The following is a 10,720-nucleotide window of genomic DNA, read 5'->3' on the forward strand; positions in this document are numbered from 1 at the left end:
TTTTATTTAAATTATTATTATTTTAAATATATTTTTAATTGTTTTAGTTATTCTTATGTTCATTTTCGTGTCAATTGTCTTTAATTAATAGCAGTTATTTGTTTCCAATACCCTTTACTTTACGTTTACCATGTAAGTGCTGTTGTTTTTCTCTCTGTGTATAGAGTATATATAAAAACTAACGGTAAACAAAAGGTTTCGCTAGTTTAGTTAGTTTGCGAATTGGTTTCACTTCCAACCTAATTTACTTTATTAACTTCAGCCAACAGCACAAACTCTACTTGCTGCCCTCCAAAAGAAACTTTTGCGTGGCGCTTTTGGCACAGATGGGGAGGAAAACAAAAGAAGAATATAAAAATAGTTGCTCAATAGTTATGTATATCTGAAACAAAGTTGTTAACTGAAAGTATTTATAAGTAAACAAATAAAAGATTAAAGCCAAGCGTTAAAAGCAGCAACAAAAAACTTTTTGTAAGTCTTAAGTCAAAAGAAGAAGAGAAAAGGTAACTAGCAAAATGAGAAAAACAATTCTCAGTAAAATAATAAATATATAAGAAGAAGAAGAAAGAAAACTAGATTTAAAAACAAGTTAATTTGCGTGTGCCAACGGGCGAGAGAGGAGGGGCAGCTGGCGCCTAAATAATTGTTGTATAGCCTAATAAATTAGTTACTAAAAACATATTGAAAAACAAAACAAAAAGTTACTTAAGTGCAAAACGAGCTTGTTGTCAAATTAATTTTAAATTTAGCTTAAAAAATATAAGTTAAAAAAAAAAAAGAAAATTAAAAGCAAAAGCAAAAATGAGAACTGTTCAAAAGAAAGTGTGCGAGTGCTATATAATGCAAGATATACACATATATATATCATACATATATATATTTGTATGTATATATATGTATACATATATGTCTATATTTATATTTAGTTTGTTTTTACAGCCAGCTGTTAGCTATGCAAATTCTCTGCAAACAGCTTCAATCGAGCGTATAAAATTTTTGTGTTTTCTTTGCGTATTTAAATGCGAGTGTATGTGTGTGTGACTCTGTGTGTGTGTGTGCTTAGCCATGCTGTTGCCAATTTCCATAAAATTTAGCTTAAAGCATATATACCAAATATAGTATGTATATATATATGCACATTCTATCGGTTTCAGCCGCAAAAAGCTTAACAAAAAAAGCTGATTTTCAGGCGCAGTCTAAAAAATATTTTATTTTATTTTTGGCTTCAAACTTTCTGCCTCTTTTATTGAAAACAAGAAGAAAACGAAGAATTGAAACAAGGGAAAGCAAATTGTTGAAGAAATAAATAAAAAAAAAAACAGCTCGAATTTTTGTGTAAGATTGTGCCTAATCGAAAGTGAGAAATATAACAAAATAATAAACAAAAGAAAACAAATTAAATTTAATTAATTAATAATAAGTTAAATTAATTGAAATTGTGTATAACTGACAAAGGGGCAGCTGTTAGAGCTGCAAACAAATTATGAATTACACTAAAATCGATGTCAATAATGTTAACTGCTAGCGACTATTTGAAAACACAAAACAAACAAACAAACTAAAGTTCATATAGTAACAATTAAAACATAACAGTAAATGAAAAGCTTTAAATTTAAAACAAATTCTGAATATCGAATAAATTAGCAAAACAAAGTTTTTTTTTATTTAAATGCGAAGCGAAGTGAACGTAAAGCAAGCTGTTTAATAAACACACACAGACATACAGATACAGAGACAAAACACACACACACACACAGAGGTAGCTGAAGAGCGAGGGGAGAGAGGGGGCGCTTGCAGCTGTCGTTTATAATTCGTTCGAAAATCAATTTAACTGACGACAGAACAAGAACTAAAACCTAAAAGCAACTAATAAATATGCAAAAACACACACACCCACCCACACACACACACACACAAGCCTATACACACATACACACAAAACATCTTTGTAAACAGAGTAGAAGAAAAAGCTTCAATAAAACGAGAAAATGTTTTTGGAAAATGAAATGGAATTTCGCAAAAAATAAAGAAAAAAATACTTTGTAATTGCATTTAACATAAGTAAATTGAAAATAAAATAACACATATATATACACATATATATAAATACATAAATATATGTAAGCGAAAAAATTAATTCAAATTTTTGCAAAACTATAAAAACGGAAAACCCACACAAAAAAAACATTTAGCTAAGTGTATAAAAATCTAAGCTGAATTATTATACAAAAAAACTAATAACAAAAAGTTTGCATTAAAAAAACTTACTTAATAAGCATTAATAAAAAAAAAAACTCTAAAGATTTGAGGCTACAAAAATTGTTAAAAATAAAAAACTAAAGTAAAAGTGTGAAACGAACTCTGTTTAAGCAATTATTTACAAAGTACACGGAAAGAAATTGTAAATAGCGTAACAAGAAAATTTTAAGTGTAATTAAAAAAAAACTAAAAAAAAGAAAAGAAAAACAATAATGCGTAAATGTAAATGAAAAAGTTTGCAAGAAATTAGTTAAATACATGCGCAGCCTATATGTATGTATATCTGATAAATAACAAGAAACTTAATAACTAACTGTGTGCAAGAATTCAAACTTAACTGTTAATTGTTGCTCAAAATCAAAAAGAAACAAATCAAACAAAAACAAATACAAAATCAAACATTTGAACGCATTCGGCGTTTTATTCATCAAACAATGTTGAATTCAGAACTATAAAGCAGTAAAAATAACATTAAATTTAAATAATAAACAAACAAAGAAGCAGCTAAATTGTGTCACCTGTTTAGTATATCAGTATTTGTAACTGAAACAAAACAAAAGGAAAACTCTTGAAAATGCGACGAATCAACTTGAACAAACATGAAAAACAATGGAAAAATAAACGGAATTTTTAAATGGATATTCAATATGGTTTCTTTTTTGTGGGGGTAACAATGTGCAAAATTCTTTACAAATCCGCTAATTGTTAATTGTCTTAAATTATATATTCAATTCGTATATTTTTGAATTCAAATTTGAATCGAGCGCCAAATTTTTGTGCTGCCATATCAGTTAAAACTTAACAGTGAGCTAATGACTTAACATTTTTGCTCCACATGCAGCCAATTCGCAGTTTCTTTAACCGTTTACACGCACTGAATTTTACACATAATCAATAAAGCTAATGCTGTAAGCTGCACTCGTACCTTAAAGTTGTAACTATTTCCTGAAATGCTGTTAGTTGTATACAGCGCAGCGAATATTTAAAATGAGCACCAAGACTTTAAGCTATCCTTGTATTTTAAATCTCGCGCGCTCTAAATTGCTGGTATCGATACCAGAAAAAATCTGCAAACATTAGAGATGAGCAAAAGAAGTCATGCCATGAACAGCAGTCGAAGCTTAACATACTTATCAGTGCGTAGCGGCTGAGCGCTGAGCGCTGTTAATAACAGTTTGGCTGGCGGGCCATTATCACAACAGATTGACAAGATAGCGTAAAATGTTTTTTTAACATACGAGAGAACCAGATGAACGACGGTCACGGCCTTTTTAGTTCACACAGGTTTAGTGTATCGCTCGATCGAACTTATTCGGAGCTATTCGGAACGAGTCGACACAACGCTAGCAAATAGCCTGTTGCGCAGAAAATGGGGAAACGCAACACAAATTAATTAGCAATTAACGTGCAGTAAATAAACTGCAATACGCGAGTTAAACAAAAGCATTCGGAAAACGTATAGGAAAAATCCAAACAAACTAAATAAACAAACACGATTCGAGTAACGACAACGCAGTCACTTGCCGCAGCAAAACGAAACAGAGAAACAGAAGCAAAACAGCAGTAAAACAAGAAGCAAGTCGCGCACGGCACAATTAAAATAAAAAATATATGAAATAAAAATATAAATATAAAATAAAGTTTATTTTTGTGTTTTTAGGCAACTGTCGCGTGATCGTTTCTGCGCGCCTGTGTGTTGTGTGTGTAAAAATATTTAAAAACAAAATCTTCTGCGCAGACAGACAGAAGCACAGGGCTGGACGCAAGGGGCGAAACAATCAAAAAGCAGCAGACAGATAAACAACAACAGCAGCAACATCAACAGCTAAAACAACAATAACAACAATAATAGCAGCTGTAGCTGTAGCTGTGCTCGGTGACGCGGCGCGAGGTGCTCGTCGAGGTCAGTTCAGCACATTTCGCGCACGGCCGTTTTGTGCGTTCGATCGCCGCCCTCACTCCGTTCCTGGACCGTACAACGACCACCCGCGATTCTCGACGAAACAACATAAAAGCATCAGCAAACACCGAAAAAAGTTAACAGACTCACGCGCAACTCTTTTTAGTTTTATTGCTTAACTGATAACCCGAACTGGCTGATAAATATCAGAGCGACAAAAGCAATAATAGCAACAGCGACAACCACAACAAAAAGTGCTGTGACAAATTATTGCAATTGTCCAAGCCCCAAAAGCTAAGTGCGAATGCGAATGCGCCCTCAATTTGTATGCCACACACACACGCACACACATAACCATTCGCTTAGTTATTGCCGAACGCCCGCTGACGTCAGTCGGGTGGATCGTTATCGTTATCCGAAAATGGTGATACCGGGGCCAGAGGGGCCCAGCACAGGCGCCATAACCACAGCCGGGTTCAATCGTACCCCCTTGACTGAGCTAAGCTCCGAGACGCGTCGCCAGCTGGCATGCATGCTCAATCGCAAGAAGGTGCTGCGCTCCGAGGAGGGCTACGAGCGGGATTGGCGGGGTATTGCCTCCCTATCGGGTCAACGTGGCTATGTGGACGAATTTGCCAACATGCCCATGGACCTGGTGCTCAATAGCTGGATCAAGCATAATCCGCAAACGGCCGAAGTGGGACATCTAGAGCAATTCCTGGGCATCATCGATCGCTGGGATGTGCGCGATGACATACAGGAGAATCTATGTAAGTAGCAGAGTGGGAGAGAGACGAGGCTAAGGGGAGTGAGGGGAGGGAATAAGCCCGTTTACTGTTACATCTTTGCAGCCAAGGATACAGATCGTTATAATGTAAAGCAACAGCAGCTGGAGCAATTGACGCCCACGCCCACTGTCAAGTGTGTGGAGCGTAACAACAATAGCTTAGCACGCGATGTCAATTTGCTGAGCATCGATGATGAGAAATGCTTGCAAAATGGACAGCCGCTGCCTCGCTACAATGCCTGTGTGCTGTACGCCGAGGCGGACATTGAGCATGCGACGGACATCATGAACAATCTAGAGTCTCCGCCCTACAATCTCAAGGTAAGCCAATCTATATATACTTATGGTTATATATAGTATCTATTAATCTATTATTGTAGCTCTTCTTGCGACATCGGGATCTGCTGTTGGGCGTGCCCTTTGAGCATGTCGAGCTGTCACAGTTCATGGCCACGCGCTGCAACCATTTGATCGTTGTGCTCACCGAGGAATTTCTGAAGAGTCGCGAGAACACGTATCTGGTCAATTTTACACAAAAGCTGCAAATCGGTAAACACTTCTTAGATAATCAGTTAATTCGAGCGCTAATTGAATACTTCTAGAGAACAACTCACGCAAGATAATACCCATATTGTACAAACACAACATGACTATACCCCAGACGCTGGCTATTTATACGCATGTTAACTATTCGGATACATCTAGCTTGTTCAATTTCTGGGACAAGCTGGCACGTTCGCTGCAGGATGTGGATGCTGCGTCCATTTACAGTGCCAATCAGCAGCTGCTTACGTAAGCGCACAGCTCGAACTCTGTATCGAAACTGAAATTAATTGATTAAATCTTATCTTAATACAGACCGCCGGCAACGGAAGCGCTTGCTCAGCCGGAAACGCCGCGCATCTTAATCAACGATGCGGACGTAACAGACCTATCTGACTGGAATCTAAACGATACAAAGCTCAAATCCATGTCGGGCAATACGACGGCGCCGTTGCCCGAACTGAAAATCAAGCGCAAAGATAAAATTTTTCAAAAACTAACGCTGAACTTTGGCAGTGCAGGCAAGCCGCTGCGACATGCGCACTCAGTCAGTGCCATCAATATGCAGGAACAGCAGAACACACTGAACGCTAGTAACTCCAATCTATCGACCTATTCGGAGAACAAGAAGCGCTCCAACAAGTGGAGCACCAAGCTGCTGAAGAAGTTTACGCGCAGCAGCACAAAGCTGCAAACGCCTTGCTGAGAGAGAGCGAGAGACACAGGAAGAGGCAGAGGCAGAGGCAGAAATAGGCAGCTGTGCAACATGTGAATTTCCTTAAATTGCGCCCCATTTGTGGGCATGCAAACATCATCAATCAACCAATCAATCAGTCAAACAAACACAAACCATCCTTCATTTGATAGTGATTATATACTTAGCCCTTACAACCTAAAACCTAATCAAGCCAACTAACTTAATGTATTTAGACGCACTTGTTAAACTATGTAAGTCAAACAACGAATAAAGACAATATATATACATATACACGCACACACAGACACACTTACCAACTCCTAAACGCCGATGTAAATTTATAAAAACCTAAAACATATGTAAATTTATAAAAACCTAACATATAAAAACAGTAAACAATAACAAAAGCAAACGTATTGGCAAATTGTAAGGTTAATCGAGGCACACACACGCACACACATGCAATTAGCTATTAGTCACGCGTCTGATAAGTGACTTACTTAATTCAATTAACGAACAGAATGTGTATATAGTGAGAGAGACAGACAGAGAGAGAAAGAATGAGAGATATGCATTCTCTATATAATGTAGCCGTAACAAATATCAACTGGACGACTGTCTGGCAAGAACCAGAAACAGACTAAGCAAATGATGAATAACATTAGATATATGTTTGTGTGTATATGAAATTGCTGAATAATGGTAATATGTACTATACAACAGCTGTATGTGTGTCTGTGTGTGTAAGCGATAAAGCTTTCATCACATTTTTTGTTTAAGTAATTGTCGCAAAGTGAAGCTCGAGCAACGTTTTATGCCACACACAGTTAAAATACACATATATGTTTATATGTAGATAAGTCACGCGGTTCTAATATAACTGTCAAGTGTTATACGCTCATATGTATATTAATATATATATATATATATGCAATAAGTCGCGTGCTTTGTACTTATAACTTAACTTGAATTAGCTCGAAATGTGCCAATAAACCTTTTAATATTATGCACAAATGTACTATATGTACTATATATACTATATATATAAATATATATATATAGATATAAATATATATGTATTTATGCATATATATATGTATATATACTATATATAACTTTATAGTTAAAAGTCAAGTTTATTTGGTTTTTCTTGTTAAGCAAAGTTTGTTGTTTTTTTATCGTGCAATAATTAAGTTTATAAATTGCTTTCTCACGTGTGAATACCCCGAGTTCATTTCCGTTTGTTGCTTAATAAATTTGACTCAAATTTTGTTTAAATATTTTTTGTTTTTTTTTTTTTATTTTTCATTTTATTGTTTAAATCGCTTCATAAATAACCTTTTTTGTTTTTTATTTTCATGTTCTTCTTGTAATCGAATTTTGTTATTGTTTTTTTTTGTGAATGTTTACTTTTAGTCCAATTTGTTATGAATGTTTATGTTGTTGTTGTTTAGTATTTGTTATTTAGACTTTTGCATGTTTTTCTTTTAAATGTTTTATGCATGCAGTACGTGTGTGTGTATGTGTTTGTGTGTGTTTTATAATTATAATAACTTTTTTACTCCTTTTTCCTTTTTTTGTTTTTTATGTTTGCTTTACATTTACGTTTTGAACAAATGTTTTTTGTTGTTGTTTGTTCTGCATATTAAACTTTGTTTTTTTGTTTTGTTTTTTTTTTTTAATTGAATTGTTTTTGTTGTTATTTATTTATTTTACTCTGTTTCTTCATTTTGTGTATATGTATATTTTATTTTATTTGTTTTTGTTTTTCTTTTTCGTTTATTTATTAAGTTTTTTATTCGCATTTTTAACAAAATTAATAAAAACAATTTCCATTTTTTTTGTCACTTACTCTTTGTTTAGTGTTTTTTTTTGTTTTTTTTTTTTCTGTATATATGTTAATTGATCAATTTATTCGTAATTTGTAATATTAAAACAATGTAACGTATAATCCATTTTTTTTATTTTTTATTTTTTTTTGTGCCTTGGCCACGTTTTTCCACAACTCTTTTTCGATTTTCCCTTCTGCTTTTAGTGTTTATATATATTTTTTCGCTTTTCATTTTGTTTTTCTCTTTTGGGGTCTTATATGATTTGTTATCTTAAAAATCTAACTGATTGCATTTATACAGAGTGTGTTACGTGTTAGAGTTAAGTCGGATTTACGTTTTATTTTTTTCACTTATGGATTGGCTAAAAGATAAGTCGAGGATTGTGTGTGTGTGTGTGTGAGTGTTAAACTAGGAGCAATTTGTTAGATATATATCTTAGGATATATCTTCTATATAAACAAAAGAGAAATGTTCAAATGAAAAACGTCTGTGTTAAGCGCAATTCTTTATAGTTAAGTGTTAACAATGTTTTTGTTTATGATTATGGAAGTCAGTTATATGAAGAAGTCGGTATTTTCAGTATTTTTTTTTTTTTTTTTTGGTATGGAAAGTTTTTTGAAGTTTTTGTTTATGCGAGAGTTTTCTTATTATAAATGTAATGCAAATGTTAATTTGTTTTTGTTTTTTTGAGTATGTATAGTTATTTGTTTTTTGTTTATTTTAATTTGTTTATATGTATATTTATACTTCTGCTTCTTCTGCTACTTCTCATCTGTTTAATCATCATTCTTATATCATATATCATTCTTTGCACGTTTTTCTTCCTCTTTGACTTACTAATAAATTAAAACAACGCTAATGAATTCGTTTTTCTTCTTGTTTTCTTTACTAATTGTGAATTGTTTTATTTGTGTTTCTCTGCTAACTTTCTTTGTTGTATTTATTATCAGTTTCTGTAATCAATTATCAATTCGACTCGATGCACACACACCTTTTGGTTCGTGCTTATCTATATAGAGCAGAGTGACTATATGTGTGCCAAATGTGGTGCCGCAGTCAGGGCATAATTCATCACAATCAGACGACGAGCGTTACGCGATAGCTGATTAGCTATGACAGCTTAACGGAGTTACTCTAGCTATAGCAGCAATGGCTATATTTGATTGGAAATGTTTTATTTGTTTGTTAGGAATTTAGCACAGATATTATGAACGCTTATCGGGGCACTCGATATATATATGATTATATATAGTAAGTTCTCCAGCTGAAAGGGTTTCCATAATATCTGTATTGTTTTTCTATTCAAGTACCTTCGCTTTGAACACTAACAAAACTGAATGAAGAATGCGAATTATGATCCGAATGAATTGAAGGGAAATTTTTCATTATTGTTTAACAATTTTCTTTCGTATCTTTTTTTAATGTTGTTGTTGTTGTTGGCAGTGTTTCATTTGTATGTAATATGCTATACTTCATTTAGACATACCTTTGTAAACTCTAATCACACGCTGATATTTAAAAAGAGCAACATAAAAGTTAGGGGTGTAGGTGTGTGTGAGTGTGTATGTGTGTTCATTGCTATATAAAATGTTTTTGTTTTTTCGGGTGATTCCTTAACTTGTTTTTTCTTTCTTATTTAGTTGCTACAATGTTTAGTTTAACTACAGTTAATTACGTCATCATCATTTAGCCTGATGATCATTTTATGCATTTTCGTTTCATTTTCAGTGTCAATTTTAAATTTTCATTTTCATTTTGCACTTTTCGTATAGATTTAAGTGGTTCAATGCCAAATGTTTGTGTTTCTTTTTATTTGGCTGGTTGTGCGCGATTTTTCTTTAACGTTTTACAACACTACAAATAACGGCAGTTTTGAAATGCTGATTCGAGAGGGAAAGTTTAATCTTATTTATCATTTATCTCATCCATTCTTTCTTTACTTATAATAGCCTAATAGATGAATAGAAACAACATATATGGAAGCCATGGAAAGCAACTGCAATTAAATATTTGGGTTCTTTTCTATAGGAATATACCAATGTGCTCTATAAGGAATACAACTGAGGAACTACACAAAGTATACGCATATATATATATACACATATAAGCATATATAGTGATACATACATACATTGGCATGCAGTTTGGCACGCTAAGAGCTGATTGTAGTTGGCCTTTGTTATAGATTTATACAGATAGATCTATGTCTATATATATTTTAGACAGAAAACTCTCTAGAACGGCACAGATAAGATATGTTGCGGATAAAAGATAATATATATAAAAGAAAATGTGTTACTAATATAGGTTAAAATGGTTTTTTGAGTTCTACTTTGGTTTTTTATTACATCATCACGAGGGTAGTCCGAAACGTTGTAGTCCGATTTAATTTAAATTTACATTTTTGTCTTTTGTTCGATTTTTTAACCGATTTTTTTTCAAAATTGCGTTTAAATAAAAAGTTCTCTCTTTTGCCGTCCGTCTGTAGAGCTTTCACTGTACCCACAAGCCATTGTTTCATTGTTTAGCAATTGGAAAAATTAGTTTGCATTTTAGGGGACTTTTCTTTTCGTTTTTACAACTAAATAAGGCATGCGCTAGGCTGTTTGGCACACAAATCAATCGATAACAACAATAATTATAATAATCATAATGATAATGTTAATGTTAATGATAATGATAAAAAATAAATAACAGAAATA

At 33.4% G+C, this 10,720-nt stretch overlaps 1 protein-coding gene across 1 annotated transcript; it reads left to right on the plus strand.

Moving 5' to 3' along the window:
* Positions 1–3,532: 3,532 nt before the first annotated feature.
* On the plus strand, positions 3,533–6,475 carry LOC111593904 (myeloid differentiation primary response protein MyD88). The gene is made up of 5 exons (XM_023306974.2): positions 3,533–4,929; positions 5,011–5,267; positions 5,327–5,495; positions 5,549–5,738; positions 5,805–6,475. Exons 1-5 carry the CDS (start codon positions 4,464–4,466, stop codon positions 6,193–6,195), a joined length of 1,473 nt encoding a protein of 490 aa, XP_023162742.1. The 5' UTR covers positions 3,533–4,463; the 3' UTR covers positions 6,196–6,475.
* Positions 6,476–10,720: the final 4,245 nt, after the last annotated feature.

This window comes from Drosophila hydei, unplaced genomic scaffold, assembly GCF_003285905.1.
Source record: "Drosophila hydei strain 15085-1641.00,03,60 unplaced genomic scaffold, DhydRS2 tig00008122-arrow-pilon, whole genome shotgun sequence".
NCBI lineage: Eukaryota > Metazoa > Arthropoda > Insecta > Diptera > Drosophilidae > Drosophila > Drosophila hydei.